Source organism: Scophthalmus maximus, chromosome 20, assembly GCF_022379125.1.
Source record: "Scophthalmus maximus strain ysfricsl-2021 chromosome 20, ASM2237912v1, whole genome shotgun sequence".
NCBI lineage: Eukaryota > Metazoa > Chordata > Actinopteri > Pleuronectiformes > Scophthalmidae > Scophthalmus > Scophthalmus maximus.
This window is the reverse complement of record NC_061534.1, coordinates 11,604,452-11,631,780: the sequence shown is the minus strand read 5'-3', so window position 1 is coordinate 11,631,780 and position 27,329 is coordinate 11,604,452. Positions and strand designations below refer to the sequence as shown.

Here is a 27,329-nt window from a genome sequence, read left to right as displayed (position 1 = left end):
ACACACACACAAAATGGCCTGAAAACAAAATGTGAGCCGACAGACGTCTAAAAAATAAGAGACACATCGAGGAGGATTTACTTGAACGTAGGATGTGCTCATGTTGTTTAAGTTTGTGGGAGTGTGTTGTGTGTCGAGTTTGTAAGCAGTTCTCTTTAATGCGAGTGTGTCCTCCCTCTTCGTCTCGTCCGTCATCCGGCCAGCTGAGCTGCAGCCGGCTTATGTCTGGCTCACACAATGGACAGCGCTGGTGTAAGTCACCCTGTTCAGACACACACACACACACACACACACTCTCACCATTCATCCACTGTGAGCATAGAAATCAGACGCACGTCGGCGCCCTGAAGCATGCACGATTATATTTACTTCACACAACTAATGATTATTTTTTTGTCTTTTTTTTTTTCCAGCTAAGTTACTCATTATTTCTCATTAGTTACACTATGATTCCCAAGTAGGACTGCAACTCAATAGTATTTTCATTAATGATTAATCTGCATCCACCCCTCCTCTGAATGTCCTGGACATTTTCTTGGTGTTGTAAACGCATGTTAACGACAAACTCTGGTGGACAAAAATCAAACACGATGTCTTCCAATGTCTTGTTTTAATTTTCAACCAAAAGCCCCCAAATATTATCCTTAGATTCCCAAGATGCATTTAGGCAAGACAAAAAAAATATATAAAAATCTGTGATACACACCCGTAATAACCAGCTGACACTATAGAGTAGAAAAGTCTGGTTTTATAATCTGCACTTTAAATCAGTTCACCCTTGGATTCTGGCTGAATTTTGGACCGTCCCCATCTTTTGTTCCAAGAAATTCAACAATCAAGCATTTTGAGTTTGTCTCTCACTTTTTTTTAACAGCAGTGCCTCATGGGTATTGTAGTATTTTCAGCTGTCACTCGTGCTGAAGTGACAGACGAAAAAATGGTTTCTCTGATAGAAAGTTTAAGTAGTTTAAACTGGTGCAAAAAGACAAATCTATATGATTGTTGTGTTAGTCAGTTGAGTCCTCAGTTTCTTGTGAAGTCAATTAAAGAATATTGTTTACATTTGGAGTTGGAACAAAACACAGCAGATCATCCCACTTTGCAAGGCTAAACTATACCATTACATATATGTATAGAAAAGCCCATAATTCCTCATAGTCGAGAAGCAGGAAACCGTAAACACAGTTCCTTCTTGAACTCATCACTTAATAAGTCTCCTATTGTAGTCTTTTTTCCTCCTGTCACTGTGACGAACACTATCTTGTTTATAAAGTGACCCGATTTGTAAATTTGAGACGAAGCTACTGTAAATATACATGTGTTGGTGTAGGCTCCAACATTGCCAGCCAACAAGACATGATCCCTGAGGGCGAACGCGTCTGTTCAACTGTGTTTTCACTGCACACAGCTAAATTAACCGTGATGCTAATTGACAGCCAGAGCTGCCTCTGCCTTCCTCTCACCATTTGCACTTATTGCTCAATAGGCTCCCCCATACTGTCTCAAGATTCAGTTTTTTTCTATATATATGTGTATATGATACATATTTCCTCACTTAATCTCCTCCTACATTTCTTTCACTTTGTCCGTCATCATTTCTTCTTACTCTTTCTTCTTCTGCTACAGCAGCTGATTAAATCTTCTTTTCTTCACACTGCCTTTGCTGCAGAGTCGGCCCATTACTGTGCAATATTTTCCCCATTGCCTCTGTTTGTATTGTGTTAAAAAGAGGTGCCTCGAACGTGTCGTGAATCCAAATGAAACAAAACCATTGTCGTGAATCCATCTCTGTCAAGGACACTACAGAGAATAAGAAAACAAAGCTCCTCATGGTGTCGGTGGATAATATTCATATATTATATATATAATATTCAGACACATGGGATTGTGTTGATTGATGTGGACGAGTGCTGAAGGACGTCCTATAGGTTCCAGGGACGGGGTGGGGAGGCAACCCCGGCACTAAGGGCTCCCGTTGGGATGCCCGCAGTCAGGGGGCCTCAGGCATGTGTCAGGGCCAACCAAAGGCAAATCAGTGTCCAAGGACGCTCTGCAGCACGCACGCGCGCACGCACGCACGCACACGCACACACACTACTGTAAATGTTCTGAAGTGTGGTCTGTTTAATGTGTGATGATGTAAAGGCGAAGACATGTAAATGAGGCGCTTCACTGTGCACATGTGTGAACAGTGGTGCCAAGATTAGTTACGCAGTCGATCTGGTTATGGCCGTGGGGGGGGGCGGGGGTGCGTGCGTGCTTCTTCTGTGATGCCAGAACATCTTCATCGTAGCACATTGACTCGTGTGACTGTGCCACTGAGGGAGCTGACATAAAAAACACAGACCACACGTTTTGTTCCGTCACGTCTTATGTTTTTTCCTGTTAGTTTATTTTTCAGCTGCTAAGAAAAACAAAACAAACAAGATGACCCACTGTCGCCAATCTACTTGTTTGTGCATCGACCGGAGCCTTCAATATTATTTTTTTTGTCAATATTCATGAGAATATGCAAATGAAGGTGCATCTCATTCAATCGTCGAGTGAGTCATGTGACCCGAGCAGAGGGGTCTAAGGGCACGTGGGGTGGGGGAGGCTCCAGCGCCACAGATGAGGGGGGGATCCCCACCTGCACCCATCTGCTGTGAGAGGGAGCCACTATTTGCATAATGGAAACTGGCCGATGGGTTTTTTTCTTTTTCACAAAGTAAAACACAGTAATACCACACTTACACACTTGCCAGCAAGCAAGGTATCACGACAGTTTGAGATGTGTTGAAAACCCACCAAAATTATATATATATATAAATGAGCTAAATATAATTTAAATAGAAACCTAGAAACAAAATAAGGACAAAAAAAAGACAGCAAAACAAGTCACTTCTTATGCCAACACACACTTACAGATAATCAGGCAGAACCTCCCAAAAATATGTGAGCTCAAATCACCCATCTCCACTAACTAGTCCTCTGGGGGGTGTTCCTACCACACAGGATCTTTTATTCTTGATGCAAGACAGAAAAATCATATAAAAACACTTGCCCACAGAGGGTCAATGGGAAACTAGGTATGAGTATGCATGTGTGTGACTCCCAAGCGAGGATTCAGTTCCCAGTAGAGATGCACGGAGCTGAAAGCCGACATCTAACAGCCACAGTCTTCCTCTGTTGCACTATTCCCCTCTATTTCCTTGTTTTTAAATACTTGCAAATACACTGTATGCAGATTATATATAGAGCCCATTTACAAATGGTACGTGATTGGCTCGGTACGTCAATATCATATTACACGCGTTAGCTGGAATAAGGGTCACGTATGAGAGAAGCTAATGAGGTCCTACAACATGAGTTTCTTCTTTTTCGTCATCACCATTTTCCAACACGTGGGTTAATTGTTGTTTCTTCCTCAAAAAAAACAATCAAATATAGTCGATATTAAACACTTGCAAAATGTCCACTGCAAAGAATGGCTCGAGTTAGAGAACATTTTAAGAAGCATTTTGCTTCTGTTTCTCTGTGTGCCATGCTTATTTTCTTTTTTAGTCCGTCACATCACTTTTCTTGTGAACTGTTAAGTCCTTGACTCGCTCCCTCGCTGTTACAGGCCCCAAAACAAGTGCCTATAAAATGGTTAATTGACAAGGCCACTAGTCCATTAAAACATCCTAAAATCGCTCACTACGCTCAACCCATATTTTCTCACTGAGACTTTTCATATTCAAATACCACAAGCACTGATTAAAATCCAAACGTTTGCTTATTTAGAATTTTCTTTTTAAAGCAAACTGCCTCCAAACAGTGCAAAAACAAATCAAACCTGTGCAATGAGGCCTACCGCTATCTCATACGTACATTTCATCGTAAAAACAAGACAATAATAAAACAATAAATCATAAAAAAAAATATATATAACAATTGTGTCAATGATGTGGTGAACAAAGCATGGACATGCACAGCTTAATGGAGGGGACGAGACATTCCCCTGTAGGACAAAAACAAGAGTGATCATACAGCAGTGTCTGTTTTAATGCTTTTCTAATGCTGGACAACCCCCCCCCCCCCCCCCACCCCCCCACACACACACTCTGCTGGTCACACTGGGCCCAGCTCTGGGAGCAGGAGCTGGGGAGCCAAGGGGGGTGTGTTAGGAGTGTGTCGTCTCACAAGGGCTCAAGCAGCCATCTGCCACCCTACTCTGGCCAGCCTGATCCTTATCCTCGGCCCAGCAGGCCCGCTGTCTCGTCCCCACAAAAAGGCCTCCTGCAGTGGAGGGGGAGCTGGGGAGACAAAGGCGGGGAGGAGCTTTGGGAGCTCCACACCGAGACCCTTTGACCTGGTTCCCTGGCCCGGCGGGGGCAGACGGCCCAGACAGACAGCACTGTCTGCTGCCTGCCTCCTCCTCCCTTTTATCAGCCCCACAGACCCCAGGGGCTGACGCAGAGACAGAGGTGGGGGAAGGAGAAAGACACTGGGGGAAGGAGAGGGTGGCGGGGCCAACGAGCACAATGAAGAGACCGACACAGACGACACAGACCCACCTCTCTCTATTCCCTACAGACAGGCTGCTGCCCTCTCCTCTCCCCTGTGTGACCCCTCTCTTGTCTGCTCCCTCCTTTAACCCTAAGCAGCAGCCACAACCAGACAAGGACCCACACTCCGTGTGGCCAAGCTCGCCCCTACTGGCCATCTCTCTGCCAGCGTTCTCTCAAATCTGTCAGACACGCTCGTTATTGTTTGAACGCCACGTGTGGTGTTTTGCCTGGATGGTTGAAGGACCACCTCTGTGGTGGCCGGTGTGTGGTTTGTCTGTGGCAGTGTTCACCTATCGTGGAGATGTTAGTGAATTGTACAGTTGCGTTCAATAACCATGTCAAGCATTGAGTTATTTCAGCTAGAGGGTGGTGTTGTTATGAAGTTCCTGTTTTGTAGTGAAAATGTCTCCTCTCCTCCGGCGGCAGCTGGCACCTAGGCAGTAGTGGTGAGCTTCTGGATGGTACGGTTGTAGTACTGGGTGGTGAGAGCCTCCAGGGGGCTCCAGCGGTGTGCATGCAGCTCAATGACCTCCATGAGGAGGGAGCGGGTCAGCTGAGATTCGGCCGGACAAAGCATCTTGTCCCTGACAGCCGCTAGGAGCTCGGTCATCATCTCGGGGAGCTGCTCCTCCAGGAGACGCCCGGCGCTCTGCAACTGATGGAGGGAAAAGGGACAGAGGTAGGAAGGGAGGAAGTAATGAGGCAGGAGGTCAGAGAGGTCTGAACACGTCTGGATACTGTAGTTACAGTCAGACAGCAGAGGCTCACACACCCTCTGGCCATAGAGCTCTGTGTGTGCGTGTGCGCGCGTGCGCGCGTGAGTGACACAGATGGGGGTGGGTTGAGGAAGTTAACAGTTCATCCAGCATGTCTGTGTGAGATAATCAAGGCTACAAAGGTTTTTGTTGATGTTGAGCGTTTTTGCAACTGCTAACGAGAGCTCACCAGACGGTTTCTGTATTTTTACAAAGCTTCTACTGTCATTGAATGACCCAGGTTTGATTTTAAACAAACATTCACCTGCAAAACTATTATTCATAACTCTGAGGAGAATGGCAGAGATAGTTTGAACACAAAATTAAAAGATGCAGTCCAGAACCTCCATAATCTTCAATAGTGATGTAAACATACTCAGTTTAAAGCCATAGACTTGGCATTTAAATAATATTTTTTTTATACTTTGTGTAAACCTTTCATTGACACATTTTCTATCAATTAAACATCTTGACACATGTATATACACACACACATGACGACAAATAATTTGTTAAATGCATTTAAATGTTGCGTCTATACATTTATTTCAAATTGAATGTGCTGAAGCACAGAGCCTGAAGAACAGGTCTGGACTCTACTGTTACTACACTACTAATTATGGGGACTACAACTTTGTATTAAAAGAAAAAATTGTGTTCATGGATTTGAATATATATTGTGTTAGTATTTGTAAACCACATATCTGTTATGATGTTCTACAATGTTGTTGCCTGGTTCTTAAAAGAATTCATCCTCTTGCTTCTCTATTTGTGTCCCGTATGTCTATATTTGGAAGGACCTGTTTAAGTTTTAGACCTTGGAAATGAGGACAATTTTGCAAAGTGAGGACATTTTCACATTGAGACGGACCTCAAAGGGCTGTTTGTGTGTATTGGGGGATACATACCTCCATGGAGCAGCAGAGGACTGCATCTTCCTTAATGTCTGTGGACTCTAACAGCTAAAAGAGACAAGAACAGACAAATCCACATGTATTAACAGCAGGACGATCTGCATAGTGAGCAATTGCTAACAAGGCTAGCAGATGTATAAATATGTGTACAGTAGGCCACAGGGGGAGATTTAGCGAATGCAAATGTTTGTGCGTCAATCAGTTCAGAAGGAAAAAGCCCTAATCTGGACTGTAAACATTTTCTTCATTGACATTTTGACTATTGGAAGACAACATATACAGTGCTTTCATCCTGCCAAGCCACAGCTGATCACATATCAAAGCCTGCTTTGTGCACACTATGTTATATATATATAGATTCAGTTATGACTGTCAAACTAGATAAGTTCTATGACATTCATTCTCTGAGCCAGGCCATACAGCAATGATAGCAATCATGACTTCCAAACAGCTGTTAAAATACATTATATATATATACATATATGTAGATTTTTCTTTTTTAAATGCACAGCACTGGTATTGGATCGGTACTCCATATCGGCTTCATGAAGGGAAAAATGGTGTTGGAACATCTCTCCTCGCAGTGATGAACATGGAACCTGCAGCTCCTCTCTGCATTTGCATACAAGCTAAACAACCCTGCTGCGAAAAAAATCTGTTTAATTTTAAAGTTTCTAGTGAAAGGGAACCCGTGATGGAGATAACCACCATCTGATGAAAATCTGCCAAACCCTTGTTCGGCACGAGCGTGTCTCTCGTTTCCACAGCGTAAGCTTAATTGTATAACACCTATCGATAGTGCCCGGCGGTTGTGCAGACGTCAGCTCCTCGCCGTGCTCAGACGGTAGTGGTGACAGTGCGGCCGTTTGATGTGGGAACACGAGTCTAGTCGTTCACGGTGTGACGAGCGGGACTAGCTCATAATGAGTTCCCTGGGGAGCCAACAGAGTAGTTTTTTCGCTCAATGTGTTAAAAATGGTCTAATCTATACTTATCTATCATCGTTCCTCTATCAGTTGCAACATCTCCCCCCGCCCATATGATATTAGTGCTCCTCCACCATTCCTGCATCACAACATACACCCCATCACTCCGTATAACTTTCATTTTGTGAGGCTGCTTTACACACATACCCTCGGCTGACGCTGAAGACAGTCGGAGACAGATCACTGGTTTGTTACATCATCAAGAAACAAAGCTCTCCACTCTCAGCATTGGGAAACCTTGGGATTCTGTGTCATTTGCTTTTACAGTGTTTTTCACTAAGAAAACAAAAACAACCATTTGATCAGGAACATAAAAAAAACAAAAAACTAGGGCAGTGGTGATCCTTTTGATCAGAGGAAACACACCCAACAACACAGAGTGAAAAGAAAACATCCTTATTCATTTGGTCTACATCCGTTCGACTATGTTACTCAAACACATTGAAACCTCACATCAGACTGTTGGCCCAAAAAAAAGAGAGGATGTACCAACAAAACATGTTTCATCAAGATTATGACTACTTCAACTTTAACCAGGTTTCATTTAGTTGCATAGCAACAGCGTCAGGACCAGTTGCATTACATAAGATTACTCTGTTTCTGTTGCATTACTGCTGTATGTAACTAAACGGGGAACAAAAAGGCCCATTAACAAAACGGAAAGTAGAATCTAACACACCTCCAGCTGCTCCATGCTCAGAATATCAAGGTGCTGATACAAGTCATGTACAGTTCATTATCATTGTCTCCAATGGAGAAATACCAAGGCAAAATGTGAAGAGCCTCTGATGTCACAAGCAGACTGTGTGAGGCCAGACTTTCTGCAGTGGGCAACTGCAAACCAATATCCTGATAAAGTCCTCTGTTGGCCACATACTGGTCATTTGCTTCAATAAAAATATGGTTTTACGTTTTGGCCTTTTTTGTCTTTTTTAGAGGGGAGACATGATACTTTTTAAGTTTTCCCTTTACTATTATATATGATTTTTGTGTAAGTAAAAGGTCTGCGAAGTAAAGGAAGCTCCTCATCAGTAGTCCCTCCGATACTTCCGAAAAATTGTGAGTCACCATGTTACTGATGTTCATAATGCATAGCAGCTAGTCTGGCACGCGCCCAACAAGTGGTTGACCAATCAGAGCAGAATGGGCTCCTGTCTTAAAGAGACAGGAGCTAAAACCAAGTGTTTCAGACAGAGGCTGGAAAAAGCAGCTGCAGGAATGGACAGTCTGAGGAAACTGATGTTTACTGAACATTAAAGTATGGTAACTTTCTCAAGTAATAACCCAAATTAAAATTATGAACCTGAATATGAGCATAAAGTGTCTCCTTTAATATAAGGTCCAGATCTAGGTAAGATATAATTGAGTTTATACCATAGGCTGTGACATTACGTACTTCCATACCACAGTCTGGGTAATGATGTACTTCTGATTGGAGTATTTTGATTTCAACTGTTTAATGCACATGTTGTTTGGCTCATCACTGTTCTAGATTTATGCACTTAGTTTCTCAACCTGTGTAACGACGGCAACGCGCTGAAACAACCCTGTATGGCCAGACTACACTCAACAAAAAAGTCTTATTCTTATTAAACTTTTTATATAGACGATGGATCAAATGACTGTGTGATGTGAAAGGACCTTGTGGTGAAGATCCTACAGACCATTATTATCCCAACGACAACAAGTTCCCGCTTTGCTCTCAGAACAACATTAAAGACACAATAGCGAGAATGTCTATTCATAACAACAGGGTGAGTACAGTATCTCTTAATGTCACATTGCACATACTTTTATATATTTAATTTTATTGTACTTTAAGTTCCTGTCTTTCTCAAAGCTAATTCCTTGTATGTGGAAACCTACTTGGCAATAAACACGATTCTGATTCTACCGCACAAGATATTTTTTTCATGATCGTAATGAAACAGACACTATTTCTATTTTCAAATACTATCTAATGCTACTCTGATGCAGACGCTATCAATGATTATCTTACTTTATAATGTGGGTTATGTGACTCAGTTTCGCCATCAGAGGGCCGTCACGTACATGCAAACACACTTATCAACACATCACAGATGTTACCTCATTGCTGCCACTGAAAAACATACAGCAACACCCAGACACGATAGGCACATATGCAATACACACACACACACACTGAGTGGAGCAGACGTTATGGCACATTGCTTGTAGCTGGAGTCTGACAACTACATGTTACAGCAGAATAGTCAAAACAGCAGATGGATACGAATCAGGAACAATGGCTTTTGGAAATCGAGATCGCCAAACAAGCATATGGGCCCCTCAAACAAACACACACTCACGTGTTTTGAAATTGTTGACAGGTGTGTTCTCACACACTTAGCATCATAGCGCCACACATGACACTGCTGGTGCCGGGATTTGGAGGTGAGTTTGTGTGTATTTCTGACTGCACACTGTCGCCGAGCCTTTTAACAAGCTGAGATAGTGCCCTGGGCATATGCTCAGACGGGGTGTGGATGGAATTAGTTGTCTGCAATTGTGTTTGTTAGCCAGACGCAGGGTGCGTGCACTGAGTGCCAGACTGGCAAAGGTGTGGACTTGGGCAGTAAAACTGCCTGGCACGTGCCTCAGCCCTGCAATTATTTATTTTCTGACGCTCCAACTACACAATGACAAAAATGATTTTCACTCCCAGATTCTGTCACCTCCCTCTCGCTTTTTCTCTTCTCTTCTACCTGTTATGCCATGAGCAAACTTCCTGTGCACTAACTGTCAACCCGACCACAGGCTCCCCCACTTCCCCCCCATTGCTTCCCCTTTCAATAATCCATCTGCTGTTAACCACTTCTGTATCGCGGTGTCTGCTGCGGCTGTCCTGTTTGGTTTCCATGGTGTGTGTGTAAGAGAGCATGACCAGCTGATGGGAACTGAACCTGAGGTCACGTATTTTCCTGGAACTGATGGCGTCCTGACTGTTTGCGCCGCTAACCAAACCCCACTGTGGTGTCTACAGTCTAGACTAGGTCTGGCCAAATACAGGAAACTGGCCGGCACCACACATCGATCTGAACAGACAAGACACACAGACGCTACTGGATGCTTTTCCTCTTCAAAGGGTTAAAGGGCTGATTGACTGCTTATTGACAAACGTATTGACGAATAAGGTACAGATGTGGATACGGACCTCTCGTAGGCAGGTGTAGATGGGACACACCAGCACCCTGAATGGCTCTCCGGAGCTGCTCCTCATGGTGCCAAACACCTCGCACAAGAAGGTGATGAAACCCAACCAACCCTCCACATCTGACTGCTGGAGCTCCTCTCGACGGGCGAAATCCCTCTGTGGGGGGTGGAGAAAAATATGACTTAATTTGGAAAATACGCTGGAACACACGCTTTGTAAACATGTAATTCAAGTTCTAAGTAGGTGGGTGTTTAAGTGTTTCATAAATTCATCAGCAGTGGAGGTAATCACCATTAACATCTTTACCATATCTCTGATGGGGAGATTTTGTAGGTGGCAAATGTATTAACCCAGCAGCTTAAAGTACTTAAAGCCGAAAAACCCATTAAACAAATTCATGAATTTCTTTTATCTGCAAAAAGTGCAGGACAATATGTTAATTTGGTTTGAAAGTGAAGGGTAGTGAACAGTTTCAGAGCTGCAGAAGTGATTAATATGGGTTAATGCTAAATGTGCACTTGTAAAAGATGTTGCGCAGCAGGTTAAACTGAAGCTTTATTAAGAGTCAGAGCAACACACTCGGCTTTGAATGGTATTCTTCTTCCCCAAAAGTGTTCTGAATATTACTGTGGACTGAAGCGAACTGGAGACACGAGCAGCTTAGATTCTCTGTCATACAGCGATGCTGTAGGCCTGTTTGTGATAGACTGTACAGACTGACAGACTGTACTGTACTGTATTGCACAAAATACGCAGCCTTGAATGGATCCAACAGAAAATTCACTCACACTGTCAAAAACAAACATACCACGCACACAACGACACACGCCTCTCATACACCTCCAAGGACATTGTATTGGTATTGGTATGGTATTTGACGACAAGCCAACAAAATGGGGGGAGATACACAAGTGCAAAAAAAAGACAGAATTATTAAAATAGATATTCTCAGGTAGGTACAGTAGATGATGGAGAAGGAGCCAACAGCATTAAAAAAAAGGCCACTTCTCAGCCACGCTAAATAAAGAGTATAATTCATAGGTAACAGTCTGGCTATGTTTAATCAAAGCAACAACAGACCCCGATGCCTGTCTTTTAATAGAGCAGAGCGGTCCCACACTAATTACCCCCATATTGAGATCCAGGGGTCTGGAGGCAACATCATTAAGGATGGCCTTCACGAGCCCACTTATGACATTTAAAATGTTTTAAAAGCAAAAAAAAGCCAAAATGTCAAAGACGAGGAGGGGGTCCACTGCTGGCTGGGAAGTGGGAATTAAAGTGAGAAATAAAAAAGGGACCATGTGGCTGTGATAAAAGGGGATTAAATAAACGTGGAGGGGAGGGGGTGGAGAAAGAGGATTAACACGGGATTCACTACTGCTGAGTCTGGGATAAAAAAATCTCAACATCTAAAGAAAGGGGTGTTTATATTGGAAAAACAAAAACAGAAGGGAGGACGAAAAAGTGAAGCTGGGAAGAGCATCTGTGGGAGACGAGGTGAGGCAGCAGGGTGGGTTAACATTTAGACTTTGAATGTCACCTGATGACAGCGTGCATGTCTTATTTGCTTGCTTCTAGACTGCCGCTCTGGCGAGTTTGTTTGTCTCTCAGGATGGAGCGATGGGTGAAAGGGAGGAGCGGTGTGGTTACTGGGGGAGGGGGAGGGGAGGGGGGGGGGGGGGGAGGCAGGAGCGAGGCACTGGCCTGTGTCGTTCTGGGGTAAGACAGCTCATGGGGGGCACTGAGGGGGAGAGGAGCAGTGAAGAGGATGTTTTCATCGTGGGTGCGAGACTACAGTGCCGCACACCGAGGGGATGGAGGGTGAGGGGGGTCTCTGCCTCCCTCCCCACTGGGTGTTTAGGTTTGCTTCTTTGCCCAATGACATTTACAACTTCACACACACAGTTGGCTTCCACCTGGACGGGCTTCTTGTAAAACGAAACACAGTATGTCGTATAAACAATTAATGGTTTTACCAAAAACATCTACTGTGTTATCAAGTGCCAATATCTTACTGTGAGCTTTTAAACAGGCATCTGGTTTCATGATAATTGTAAGTCTTGAAAAGTCTTAGAAAGCATTGAGTTTACTGTCTGTAGTATGAAAAAGGCTTAAGATTCATTCGAATTAGTCGTAACTGCTGTTTTGAATGTTTGCAAAACTGATTATGAGGGTGGAAGTTGCATACACTAACTGCTGAAAGAGACCGTCTCATCCCTTTTGGTGGAGTTTGAGGCAGCAGCATCAAATCTTGAGCTAGCTACACTAGCTAACTGGAAGCTAACCGACTCATAATGGGCAAATGTGGATTTTAGCACAAGCCTCAATGGACAGAAATTAATTCATCAGGCTGAAGTAATAAGGTTATTTATATCAGCAGGAATTTGTATACGATGCTGAAAAATACTGTGCTAAAAGCAACATAATAATGAATAAATCTAGGCCGGTAAGATTGTCAGACTTTGTGAACCCTGCAGAAACACTGTTGTTTGGACTTTAGCGGCGTGTGTGTCTCGCAGCTGCATCTACGACAAAACCGAATCCCTCTCGGCGCTCTCACCTGCAGCATGTTGAGGAGGAGCGATCGGAACTTGGTCCCCTCCACCATGAACAGCGCCATCTTGTCGCAGAGCTTGGCGGCCGTGGCGGCAAAGCTCCGGTCCGACATGGCCTTGGCGTAGATTGTGCCGACTACCTGAGTCAGGGACTCCTCCGACCGTGCCGAGCACTGGGCCTCCTCCATGAAAGAGGCCAGCTGCTGCTCCACGCCGCTGCTGTTGCTCCTCATGCTGTTGAGGAGGTCCACCAGCCGGTCCATGTTCCGTGACCCAGAGCCCGACGCCTCCACACGAGCCTCCTCCTGAGGCGGCAGAGGACACGGGACATTAGTGACAGTTGAATGGTGGTGAAACGACATTCACTTCAACAGCTGAACCAATTTTTCAGGCGTATTACTGATAGGGAGCTGATGATGCCAGTCAGTCAGACCCAGTAAAAAAAGATAAAGTCAATAATTGTATATTTCATGGTTTGCGGGTGACATTTTATTTCTTAAGAGTTTTGCACCAGTAACATAAGCATGAATGTATACGGCAGGTAGAAAGATTAGCATTAGTACCAGTCTAATGTCTTGATGAAATCTGGTTGTATTACTTTGTTTGTCCACCCCACAGCCTCAAATTTATACAATTGATTGGTCAATATTTCGGTTTATGTAAAACGTATGTTTGTTTTCATACTACCATTACTTTCACTACCATTTATTTATTATTAGAACCTTTGCTCTGACACAAAATTCAGCTCTGGTTTCTCCCTTTTCTTGTGATCCTGTTTCTACACCCTGACTGGAGTCCACCAGTAGTGCAGTAGATTGGATATGAATTGAAAAGGCACTAGTCTATATAAGGTCGTATAACTCAAAAAGGTCATATCTGCGCAACAACCAAGTCATGAGGTTGAGGGACTGCCTACAGGGCTCTGAGACGGGATTGTGTTGAGGCACACAAATCGGGAGAAGGCAACAGAAACATTTAAGGTTGAAGGTTCCCGAGATCACAGTAGCCTCCACAATTCTTAAATGGAAGAAGATTGGGACACCCAGGACTCTTTGGAGAAATGACCGCCCAGCCAAACTGAGCAATTGGGGTGAAAAGGGCCTTGGTGAGAAAGATGCTCCAAGAAGCTGATGGTCTCTCTGGCTGATGATCAAGAGAAATGTGAGGCAACTGAGCTAAAGTTCAGGCGTTCAAATGGTCTAAACACTTGTCTGATATATGATGTTTTTCCCCTTTTTAATACATTTGCAAAAAAACATCATAAAAATCTGTTAACTAAGTAGATAAATGCCTCAAGTAACACAGTGAGAAAAGTGCGTGCTTACATGTTCGTATATTAATGACAGCGTATGTGTTTGTGTGCGAGATCATAATTAAAGTAATTGTAATACCAAATGGTAGCGCATGTGTACACATGCACATTAGTCCTGATTGCCTTAATACTGACTGACAGGCACTAAGCAGCTTTCCGGTACCTTGTCCTTTAGTCTCCTCCTCAGCCTCTCCTTTGACGACTGCAGCAGGCTGACTTTGGGCTGCTCCGACTGGGCCTCGCTTGCCTTTCCACTTCCCGCTGGGCTGGGAGATTCCTTATTAACCGGCCAATCTGGGAAAGTATTCGTAATGGGCGTTGACTCAGATTTGGGTGATTCACCGGGACTCTTACGGCTGCAGTCTTGAGGCGGTCTGAACTGCTCCTCAGCCGCTCTTACATTCTCAGTCTCTTTGGTTGTTCTCGGGGTTACTCCTCTGTCACCTGTTGTGTTTGTTTGTCCGTGCCCCTGACCTTTCTGATTGTGGTGCCAGCGCCTGTTCTGGCTGTACCCGTAGTGAGGGGGTCCTCCTTGGCGCTGCCCATGTCCTCCTTGGTACAGGCGGGGCGGCCGGTCAGCACTGTTGTTTCTGTTATCTCCCAGTTCTGTTATATTCTGCTGCTGTTGGTTGGGAGCCTGCTGTTGGGTTTGATCCCTCTGGTGCTGCGGCGATTGTTGCTGTATCTGCTGAGGCTGGTTCTTCCCCCCTCCTCCTCCTCCTCCTCCTCCTCCTCCTCCTCCTCCTCCTCCTCCTCCTCCTCCTCCCTGAGGCCGCTGCTGTCTCCTGGAATCAGAGCAGTTTTCAGTTAGCTTCATCGTGATGTACTGTAGCAGCAGCAGCAGACTTGTACCTTAAACTGCTCTGCGTCACTCTGACCACCTCTCAGTGGCACCATGACCTCAGTGGCTCCCTCCTAAAACTCACTAAAACTTAATGGTCCATTTTCTGTTTATCTTCTTTATCTTTATCTAGTCATAGTGACTAACCAGTGCTTTTCTGTAAATACCACTATCACAATTCACAGCCAGCAACAAACGGTAACCTATCATCTACTGACGCAATATTTAAATAGATACATTTTCTAAAGCCCAACGCCTGCTTACATGTGGATGCCCCGTGCGTCTGTGTTTTCCTGTCCTGCATTGCTCTGTCCTTTTTGCTGCACTGGCTCTGGGCTTGACAAGCCGCTGACATATGGTCCGCTGGATTAGTCACCCTGGCACTGAGGAGGCAACCAATTATTGGCCTCAGCCTGTGAACTATCACAAACTCAACAAGCAGCAACCATCTCACCTTTGTTCAGATACAAATTGACTCCAAAATTGCATTTTACACCTTGAAATTTTGCAATGTGTGTATGAATGTCTGCCGTTATTTAAAATAACAAAAAAACAGCAACAACAGTATATGGAGGACATAAAGTAACAAAGTAAATGGAGGATTTAACACCTCTGTCATTTTGAACCAGACAGGATAGCTTTCATTGCTCTCACATATTAATGATTTGTCGGTTCATTTTGTCTTTTCTCTGACCACAATCCTCTGAAGCTCTGACCCAGTTACAATATGAATTCAGCCCCCGTCATGTCTTTACACCTGCATCCAACATTTTGACTATGAGAACCGACTGTTGACAGTCTGTCCAACATGTAACAACAGCAGGAACATTTCCAGAATATCCAGTGACGTCTGGGTAAAGCACGCACGAGGCAGGACATGACGATAATTCCACTGCGGACGGCAGTGTTTTTGTTCACACGCTCGCTCGCTGTGAATTTTTTGGGAGATTATTCCTGCTGGATTCTTACATGGGCTCACTATGGCATGTTTTGGGAAACTTGACTAGGGGACTGGTGGGAAAAGATCCGGAAAATGCGCGGGGCAACATTTAAGGATATTTGCATTCTCACGTATAGCTTCTGCAGATACATATGCCCTGCTCCAGTTGACCAGACTTCATTAACCTCCTTAGCAACTGCAGATGTAAAGTAGCTATAGATGCCAAAGTTAATACGAGCTGCCTAACAAATACTAAACTAAAAAACAACTGTAACAGCATGAATGCTGAAAGTTGTGTACAGACACAAAAAGTCCAGATCATATGTTTGAAATTAATCCTAGTGATTAGAATGTATGCAGCACAGACATGGCATTTGTGCATGTACAGATGCATACATTGTAAAATCACACAAAGCCACAGTTTTAAGCCACGTCGGCCTATTGTACATCAGTAATACGTCCACAGAGGATGAGGATAACAGAAAAGAGACAGTACAAAGAAAAGACAAAAACAAAAAAAAGCTAAGTATGTGTCATTCATCAGACTCTATAAGCCTTGTGGGAGGCTGGATTGACGAGCAGAGAAAGTATGTCATTGCCAATAACTGTAATGTGGGTTACATCAACCCTCACAAAGCCTTTCCTTGCACTTTTTTAATTCAGCAAACCTTCAATAGCTTGATTACCAGACAAAAAAATAATGAAAATAATAATGACAGAGCCAGACAAAATCACAAACTATTTGATCTTTTCCCAAAGGGAGAATAAAACCTCTACCTCAAAAGATAATTTTGCAGACAGGTTCATTTGAACAAAAAGGAAAGTTTATCAATAGTTCATTTAATGCAGTAATTTAGACAGACTACAGCATGGACACATTTTCATATATCAGCAAAACTGACCTTTGGAGAAAAAGAAGTGGTAAAAAGTGGACAAGGGCTCAACGAACATTTGAGTCCCTAAGGCTCGGTGGAAATGGTGGATGAACTTGGAGACAAACCAGTGTATAACTCCAGTCGCCTACAATATGTTTGTCAACTGTACTTCTGTATTACAAAGCGGGTGAAGACACTTGTCTATGGTGTAAATGTTAGTCTTCAACAAATGAAAGGAACATATCACAAATGCACCTTAAAAAATGAAGTTGTTAGTTTTTGAGCTGTAATGATTAGTCTACAAGTAGACGATTAATCTGCAACTATTTGGATTTGATGGATTTAATGTATTTATTAGTTAAGATTGATGATTTGCTGTTTTTCTGCTTTATATCTGTGTAAACTGATTAACTTTGGAATGTGGACTCTTACATGAGGAAATTATGAAGATCATTTTGCCGTTTTATTTTTACATTTGATAGACTAACAGCAGATTGATTGGTAATGACAATGATCATGAGCTGAAGCCCCTTTTGATTTCTCTGTATGTGTGTGTGTGTTGGCAAAAGCAGAGTATATTTTTTGTCTTTTTTTGTGATTATCCATTTGGTTTATTTCTCGCTCGGCCTCTCGGCTCCACTCTCTTGGGGAGGTTGGGAGACTGTTCATCTTTGGACTCTCATGTACTCAGCAGTCTGTCTGGCTCCAGCACTTTGCAAATATTCACAGCATCTTTCAGAGTCAGCTCTGCATCAGCCCGAAACAACTTCTATAATCACACAGCTCAACTAACTTTCCTGTCAGAGGCCATTACAGCATTGCAGGGCGCAATATGATGACGTAATAAAAAAGAGTATCCACACGGGACATTTAAGTCCAGTTAGGATCGAATCTGGTTCCATTGTCACATTTTGCTTTAATGAATACACCAACTTTCCCTCTTCAGCAAAGCGTAATATATATTTTTTTCCATATTTTGATGTTTCTGGCATTTCCAATTGAAAATGTTCACGAAAACAACAGAATGGAAACACCTATTGGTTAAAGTGCACCCTCTTGTCAGGCGCTGCTTTTAGCACGTTCATATTTATTTTTTATTTTCTCTACAGCAAACTTCTGATTATTACATGGCTGCTTATCAAGGTTTTATCTAATCTTTATATTCAGTGTAACAGCTTAAATCTGACTGACAGGAATAGTTTCAGAGAGATTTCATTGAATGTGACTGCACAGAGTGAGATTTCATAATCTTTTAAAGCTGCAGACGTCTCAGGGAGACAGTCTGGAGTTGAGGAATATACATCCCCCCTCCCGGGACAAACACCTTGGCTCATCTGATGATTAATTTGCTCTCTACTGTAGCTGTTGGTTTAGGATCCACTCTAATAAGACTGTCTCCACTGGTGATGCAGGGAGGTGAAAGTGAGACAGTAATAAAATGTTAATCTTATTTAATGACTGCTCTGCTGTAGCTGGAGTATTGCTCGGATTGACCATATATCAGTCACATTAGTGCCAGGGAGATGTTTGCATTAAGGATAAATGATGGGGCCGCTAATGAAATTTCATCTCACAATATCTCGTTACTTTAACAGATCTTGTCTGGCGTGATCGACTGTTGTATCAAATGAGTAAACACTCTTTTTTTTGGGTTCAGATGATGACTCTGATGACATGAATCACAGTTGAATTAAATGTTTGATGTTGCTTGGCCGGAATTCTTTTTTTAAAATTTTCATCCTACCTACTTTTTATATCAGAATAATCACAAATCTGATGGAGAAAAACCCCCACACCAGGAGTTCTTCTTTCTTTTCACACCGATTTCCAGTTGCTCTTTAGATGCTGAGGCTTTGGAGAGGAGAATGAATCAAATACAATTTTCAGATATGAAAGCTGGGTCCGGACATTCTCCAGAGTTTCCATTTGGTGCTCTGGGCCTGGGCTCATTATGTCACTAACCTGGCTGAGACATGTCGCCTTCCCCCGGGGCCAGTGGGCAGAAGTATGGTTAACTGGTCTCGGGTGAAATGATCAACCGCTCTACAAGCAGGAGAGGAGGGTATGCCACAATGCAGGTGATTGGAAGGATGGAGGAATGGAGGAGGACAAGGAGGGACAGATGACGCGTGGAAGAGGAAAGTGGCAGAACAATTTGTGGAAAAACGGCGGGAGGGGGGTTGTAGATTACAGGAGACACCGCAGAATATAGAAGAAAAAGGTTGGAGGGGTTTGTGCCAAGCAAAGGAGGGAAGCAAACACAAAAACTACAGGTTCATAACTATGTCTTTCAATCAACATGCACAGAAGTAAAGGACTTGAAGGATGCTATGGGAACTAACAAGGTGAAATGAATCGGCAGATATGATCGTGGGAAAAGGGAGGCTGCTGATGATCAATCATGTCGGTTGCTGTGAGTGTACATGTATGTGGACGGAGGATTCGTGGACCAATGGTCATTGGTTGACCCAGACTGGAGAATCGATTTGCCCGCGGAGGGGGGCTGTAGGCTGGACAGTCAATAACACGGCCCGAGCTTCATACAAGCCACAACACTCTGGTTTAATGAACTGTGGGATTGCGACTGCCCGACTGAACATTTGCATCACTCTTGACCAATGTTTAGACATTTTCACGAGTTTTAAAATAAAGAAAAGTCGAACTTACTGAAAAATAGTGACTGTTTGTGCACACATGCATGCATGAATAAATTGGAGATTACAGTCGATAAGTGTGAGTCATCATGCCCAGAGGGTAAAAGGCAGAAACTGTTCATCGCAGCTGCAGAAAAACATGCAGACCTCAGGGACACGTGTATAAACGATGCATATACACAAATACCCATGCACACACCATTTCTCAAACGTGAACTGGTACTTGCATTCACAATGGAGACACATCGTACATACTAATATACACACAGTTCAGCTATGTACAGTTTTCTAGAGCTAGCTGCAGAAAATGCCAATTTCACTCGCGTTATTGGTTCTGCAGACTGCACAGCAGTGTATTTTAATCAATAGGTGCATATATTAAATTAATTTAAAATAATAATTTAGGAGTAGGAGACACAACCAAAAGACAGTATACAAATGATAACGGCATTCTAACAAAAGGATGAAACACTTTTGGTCGCTTTACTTTTTGGTTCGGTATGTACTGACCAAATTACTGGTATTTTGACATCATCATTGATCAACTTTCTGATCCTTAATAATGAAAATGGGCACAACAGTTACAACGCTTTGTTCTAATGTGTTGGGGAACCTCGCCAGTGTGACAGCCGAGCTGTTTTCAGAATTGGGGTTTGGACATTTTCCTGACTTTGCTGTTCACATGGGACAGACGCAGCGGGAGATTGTCCGAGTGTCAGACGCGTTCCCAACAGCAGGACAATGTCCAGAACATTCTGTGGCGGCTGGGTAGAGCAGCAGGAGGCAGGGCATGAACATAATTACGTTACAGAAAGCAGTGATTTTTCTGGAGATTTTCCTGCTGTATTCTCACATGGTCTCACTGACAGTTTCTGGAAATGTTTCTAGGGGCTGGCAGGAAGACTTCATGCAAACATCCAGAGTTTGCGGACATAAGATTCTCATACAGCCCCTCCAGAAAAGTTCAGGAAAATGTCCGGACTTCAGTGCATGTGTGAAAGCAGCTTCAGTTATACTGTAATTCTATACCGTTCTCGTCATTGACTAATGAGTGGTAGAAAGACAGACGTTTTCATACGCAGATGAATTATTAGGTGCCTGTTTACTCAAGTGCATATGCATGCGTGCACACACAGCACACATCTTCTCGACCACAGGACAAGAAGTGGAACTGGTGCTCGTGTGGTCAAACATTTCAGCTCTCAGCAGTTTGAAGTTCTTTTTCAGCTTGGTTCCAACTTATCCTTTTATAACATGCGGAAACTGGACGCTCAATCAGGCAGATGTTTGTTGTTGAAATAATCTTTCTTCAATTGGAAAATGTGCACTTCTTGTAAACAGACGTCAAAATAAAGTCTACATGTGTAAATGCCCCTCAATTTACAAAGAGAAAAAAAGGGAGGGATAAAGAGCATATTAGCTCCTTTTTCCCCCTTTTTTTGTTTTGGAGCAGAAAGCAGTAAGCAGCACATTCCAGTAAATCACAACTAATTTCAGCCCTGCTTGACGTGCCTACTAAAGTAGAAACACATGCACCACCTCCCCTTTCTTTTCCTCCCTGCCACAGCCAGCCTACACTTTTCCTTTCCTCACTCTTACATTCTGTGTTTCTCTTTCTTTTCCCAATACGACCTCTACCCTCATGTTTTGCACCTACAGTCGAAGGATCAATATTTTATAATATTTACTTCCACATTTCATCATGTGATTCCAGCAAGTTCACTTTTTGTGGTTTGTCGATGCAATGAATATTTATTGCCCCAGGCGACTGGTTGTTTTCTGTCAGGGAGCCTGAATGCAGGAGAATATCGACATAAGAGGATTACAATGTTTTATGAACAAACATGTGACGTTAATGTGTTTGATGAGCAAACACACTAATCTTCAGAAAGGACAATATGGAGTAATTATAGCTGTGGAGGACATTTTCTAATACAATAACCTGTTTCCACACTTGCTCATTCAAATAATCACTGATACTCGCTGAAAACACCTCTGGGATGTGGTACAATGACAGATTGGGAGCTTTAATCTGCAGAAACGATGTGATGTAATCGTGTCAACACGGAGCAGAATCTCCGAGGACAGTTTCCACATCTCGCGGAATCCGTGCCAGGAGGAACTGAGGCCGTTCTGAGAGCAGAGGGAGGCCCTACCCAGCATTACTTTTGTGTTCCTAATAAAGTGTTCAGTGAGTTTATGTATTTTTTATGAACTGCCAGATGGACCAAAGGCGATATTTTTTTGCTTTTATGAACAATAAACTTTTATTCTATTCTACTCTCCTCACTGTTGTCCGCCCCCTTCTCTCTGTGTAATTGTTGCATACTGTTAAAAAGAAAACCAGGATTCATGCTGAGATAGCTCGAAGCACAACAATGAATGATTTAGGCGGTTGTTGACGTGTGCTTAGTGCGAACAGTCATTTCGCTTTCTAGGCCAGTTCGTGTAAGTCTGCTTCTACAGTTGTACTCTCCCCTTTAAATGTCTGACCATGTCTTCTTATCCTCTGCCTCATCCTAAACATCATCTCGCTTTCTCAGTTGCTGCAAATATATTTGTCTAGCCTGTGCCGTGCCTGTCTACAGTGTAAGGAGACGGGAGGCTGCGTGTAGCCCTGAAACATCGCCAAACGATAGATGAATGCTAAACCAAAGCTAGTGTTGTGTTCACATTACAGCCGAGTGAGACGTCAGTATCAAAACCGTTAACAGGGTGTATTCGCCACACAAGTTAAATGTGTGGAGAGAAAAAAACTAGTTGAGACATTGTCAGCTCAAGTGTTCAAATTTCAGAACCACTAAATTGGACTAAATTGTATTTCTCATTTCTTGTGATTGACAGTTTTAGAATAAATAATAAATTCAAACGTTCAATTCCAAGTATAGGAATAAACCTTCAAAAGTTTTTTTTTTGGGTTGGCAATTAAAAAAAACAACAACTTTGCTGCTGGCCCCATCCACAGCAGCACATGGCTCAACTTCTGTGCCGGTACTCTATGAGCACGCCGAGCCAAATCTACTTCACATAATAAACCACCGATGGATAACTACCTCATACAACCGCACTTCAAATAATCCGAACCATCCCTTTACGATCCCTTGGCTTTTTCAGTTGTTCCCAAAGATGCAAAAAGGGTCGGGCTGGAGTAACTACGGAGGGAAGGTCATACAAGTCAGTACTTTCTTTTAAGATGGAATTTCCCTGGATTTCAAATTAGCATTGTATTCATTTGACCAGGGATATAATAACACATGAATCAAAGCACATATTAATGCATGTGTAAATGCATGTGCAATGATTTGGGGCTGCTTTGCTGCCCTATGATCCTGAACAACTGAACATCATTGTGGGGAAAATAAATTTGTAAGTTTATCAAGGTGGCTGTTCACCAGCTGAAGATCAGTAGAAGTTGGGTGATGCAGCAGGACAATGACCAGAATATTGCTGAACTGAGGCTGTTTTGTAGGAAGAAAGGTTCAAAATTCCTCCTGAACATTGTGACGGTCTGAGAAATCGCTTGTTTGGGGTTATTTCTGGTTTTGACCAGTTACTGAATCCAAGGGTTCACACATTTTTTCCACCAGCATTGTGAACACAAAATAATTGTGATTGTTTGTACTTAATATTTTGATTGTTAATATCTCATTTAGACTTTAATGTAGATCCGATCACATTTTATGACCAATTATTGCAAATAGCGAATCACTCCACAGGGTTCACATACTTTTTCTTGTCACTGTAATTATCCCATAAAAACAAGCTGTAAAGTCCCGACGAAATGTGCTTGGAAGCAGAGTGGATGGGAAAACAGGATGGACTCTTGTTAATATTTCCAGTTCACAAAAACAAATAGATTAAAACCTAAGAAAACTATGGTTGGCCCAAATGTATATTTTTGTTCTTTTCCTTTTGCTCGGCGTGCCCTGCACCCATCACACATAAACACAATAGCTCTGGACAGAACCAATTACACTCTGTACTTAAAAACAAGGATGAAAGTGCTTTTATCCATTTTGTATAGCTAGAATTTCCTCTTTTTAACCGCAAATACAGCCCAAATATTTTCTCTTTGCTGGTCTCTTAGCAACTGAAGAACAGTTTTCCAGTGACATCAGGGTACGAGAGAGAGAGAGACTTTTTTTCTCTTAAGGACCTGGTTTCAATGAAGTTGGGGCTGGGCAAAATGACATTTCGGAGTGTATACAATTTCATCATTTTACTTTAAGATTTAGTGCCACATTGACAAGACAAGGAAATAAATATTCACAAAAGGAGAGGACGTTTGACCTATGAAATGTAAAACCTTGAACGTCTCCTCAATGTTTTTTCTCTCCTCTTTTTTCTGTCTGCAGAGAAGTGTGGAGCCTACATTCCTGTCTTGACACTGCTTTGGCCGGGGAGAGATGTTAAGGCTATGGGACTGGCTGTGCACAGACTTCTGACATCAAACACAGAAAAAACATTCCCCCCTGTGTGTGTGTGTGTGTGTGTGTGTGTGTGTGTGTGTGTGTGTGTGTGTGTGTGTGTGTGTGTGTGTGTGTGTGTGTGTGTGTGTGTTACCGTCGGTCATTCCTCCTGCGTCGGAAGAGCTTTTTGGTGTGTGCGATCTCGGCCTCGTTAGGAAGGGGTGGGAAAACCTGTTGGAGACAATTCATGGCGTCAGAGACAGCTGCTGACATGTCCAGCAGTTTATATCACTATGGAAAGTATCCGTTAAATGTCCCCAAACTCTTGAACCCATGCACTGTGAAGGAAAGGTAATCACAGTCTGTAAAGAGGAACCACAGCTGTTTGCTCTTCATACAGAAGTCTTTCCTTGTACAGAAGCGCATCTTGTCTCATTACCAGTGAAGAATTAAAATGGGTACTTCACCGTACTTGTGTGGCTCTTTTCGTACAGTTTGAAATAACTGTTGCGTAGATGCTACGATAAGTTAGTGGTGTTTGAGTCTGTTGTTGGGGACCAGTCTGGGCTGCACTGTCACTGCTTTGCATGAACACAAACACACAAAACTAAAAGTCCCACTAATATTTTTAGTTGCAGGAAGTGTCTTAAGATTTCTATAATATTTGCACAAACACGCTTCAGACATCCAAAAACACATACAGTAGATATTCAAATGAGTTAGAGAGAGAGGCTGATATTTGATACTGCTGCTTTAACCTACTTCTCTTTTAGAGAGGCTGCTGGGGGATCTTTGGAGTCTCATTGAATCCAGATGTGGGAGGCAGAAAGTGTATGTGCGTGTGTATGTGCGTGTGTGTGTGCGTGCGTGTGTTTTGTGTCCATCCGGGGGACACACTGGCACAGTGACGTACAAAAAAAAGGCAGACACATATGCACTTAAACTGTCTGTTAGCTCAAAGCTTTAATCTGACCAAAGCAATTTTAAAAGGTTTCCCATATGAACCCAAAAGTATTAATATCCGTGAAATTCGGCTTTTTTCCAGACTTCAACTTCTCGCCACTAGAAGAGTCTGACAGTGAGAAAAATGAGGTAGAGAATGAAACAGAGGAACTGTTGCATGTTTGGCTACTGTAGTTTTCCTCTAGGATATCATTAGCTGTAATTCTGTCTTCAAATGGCAACCAGATGAGAGAGAGAGAGAGAGAGAGAGTGACACACACACACACACACACACACACACCCCCGCTTATAGTTAGTTGTAATATTTTTCCATTGCTTGATCAGATTGCATTTTTTTGCTGTAAATAAAAAATACTTCGCTTAAATCAAAACTTTATCCATAGAAGTATGCAAAGAGAGACTATACGTGTGTGTGTGTGTGTACAGTTTATAATGCATCCAACAGAAACATGGCGACAGGAAACGAGAGATGCCGTGTGTGTGTTTGTGTCAGTGTGAATGTGCTATCTGCAGGTAGCAGCCAGTGCGGGGGACATCAAAGAGAGGCCTGTGCTGTGCCGGTCCACAGACAGAAGACCTCTCACCCCGAGGCAGGCAGAGCAAAACCTGTGGACGTGACAAGGAGGTCGGGGGGGGTTGGCTGGATGTGTAAAGACCGATGAGACCGAGAGAGAAAAAGAAAAAAAGTGTACATAAAATGCTGGGGACGGGGGCTGCATGTAAATAAAGTGTTATCCAGGGTCCGGTTTTAGTAAAAGATCCACAAGCAAAACACTGCACAGTGGTTATTAACACAATGACCATATGAAGTTTGAAATCTGAGACGGCCGCAATCACAAGCGGAACACAACAATCAGCCAGTTCACAGCACAAAGTTATCGAAAGCTGGCACTGATTTGATTGGCCAGCGCCACACGGGGTTCTGGTGTCTGGAGGACAAATCACAGAGGAGACTTGTTGTTGTCGCAGTCTGGAAGAGCAAAATGAGCCACATCATTTCAAATTTTTTTTTTTAAATAGACGGCTCTGATGTAAACTGTGAGTGACGTGAGGTTTGAAGAGCGGAATCAAAAATGACAGCAACTGTCAAGGAGAAGCTTTGCATGTGTTGAGGGGGCTGAGAGTCGCGAAGGTTAATTTGAGAAAAACGCAGCTGCGTGGAACAGGCAGTCGACCGTGAAGCCTGGCTCAGTAGTGAGCAGATTCAATCTAAAGCATTAATCGTTTGTTTTGACACAAGCCTATGCTAAAGGAGCTAGTGCTATTGACATGGATTTTTTTTCATATGTCCTATTGAATATGTTCCGACTGGATTGTGTGTTTTCTTCTTTATCTGTAGCATTGCCCTGACTTTCCCTTGATAAACAGATAATTAAATGCACCCTCAATAGTTAGTATGTATGACAGCTATCTAGCCTGAGCCTTCTGTGGAATACCAACTATTAGTGACCTGATTTTTTTGTGATATGTTTATCTTATGTATTTTGTATATACGCTACATAGGTTTATTTAACCTTGTTCACTATATTTTTATATACTTATTATAATATTTTATATAGCCAGACATTTTCCTGAACTCTTCTTGAGGACATTTGCCAGAGCTTTTCCTGTCAATGTCCTAGTAAAATCTCTGGAAATAGGATTGAGTCAGGAAAATCTCTTTGCATGCTGTGTTGAACGCTTCTGACTTGGACAATCTCCAGCTACGTTCGTCGTTTGTAAATGGCAAACCCCGGGAAATATCCCGACCCAATTTTCCAGAAATTTAGCTGAGTTCATGTCTGAAAAACAGCTTATGATATTTTCATTGCTGATAACGGTTTTGCATGAGTTGGTTAACATGGATTATGTGTATTTATCAGAAGTCTGAAGAACCTTGAAACGTCAAAATAAAATCCTTTGACTGTAGCTTTTAGGTTTTCAGATCTCTCTTTTCAGATTTTCTTTGCATGGACTATAACTGCACGTGCATCTCAACAGCTCAAAACTTTCATCCCTACTTCAATCGGTTTTAGTTTCTTTCATGAGGAAGAAACAGCTCATAAATCGTATTCATTTGTTGTCAAGCTTAAATGTTACAAACCTGATTGAGGTGTGTGTTTGTGTGCACATTGTGTTATGTGCTTGGGTGTGAGTGTCTGCCTTGAGAGGAAGTTGACATACCCTGCAGCATTCCAGGAAAAATCACAGGTCACTGGGAGAGGCTACCTGGGATGCTAACAGAGAGGATGTGTCCTTAAAACAACTACACCACGTAGCCACCTCGCTATGAGCAACGACAGAATACCTTCCTTCTCTGACAGGAAAGTATCATTTTGCTTTTGAATGGCTGACTGAACCCCTAAAGAGCTAATTTCATGACTTAACGCCCCGTAGCGTCTAAAAGGGGTTTAATTTTTCCGAGAATTTAGCCAT

General features: G+C 42.8%; 1 protein-coding gene across 7 annotated transcripts in view; it reads right to left on the bottom strand.

The window, feature by feature from the left end:
• Window positions 1-2,358: 2,358 nt before the first annotated feature.
• Window positions 2,359-27,329, bottom strand: part of ctif (CBP80/20-dependent translation initiation factor) — a 48,557-nt gene continuing 23,586 nt past the window's right edge. For 2 of the 7 annotated variants that reach the window (XM_035608236.2, XM_035608238.2), the window contains 7 exons: window positions 24,106-24,182; window positions 18,851-18,931; window positions 14,396-15,017; window positions 12,926-13,225; window positions 10,363-10,518; window positions 6,196-6,249; window positions 2,359-5,187 (listed from right to left, as the gene is read on the bottom strand). In XM_035608236.2, the coding sequence (XP_035464129.2) occupies window positions 4,966-5,187; window positions 6,196-6,249; window positions 10,363-10,518; window positions 12,926-13,225; window positions 14,396-15,017; window positions 18,851-18,931; window positions 24,106-24,182 (1,512 nt within the window). In that variant the 3' untranslated portion in view covers window positions 2,359-4,965. Of the gene's footprint in view, window positions 5,188-6,195; window positions 6,250-8,389; window positions 10,244-10,362; window positions 10,519-12,925; window positions 13,226-14,395; window positions 15,018-18,850; window positions 18,932-24,105; window positions 24,183-27,329 lie in introns of those variants that run through there. The other 5 variants (XM_047329467.1, XM_047329466.1, XM_047329468.1 and 2 more) reach the window with 5 other exon arrangements.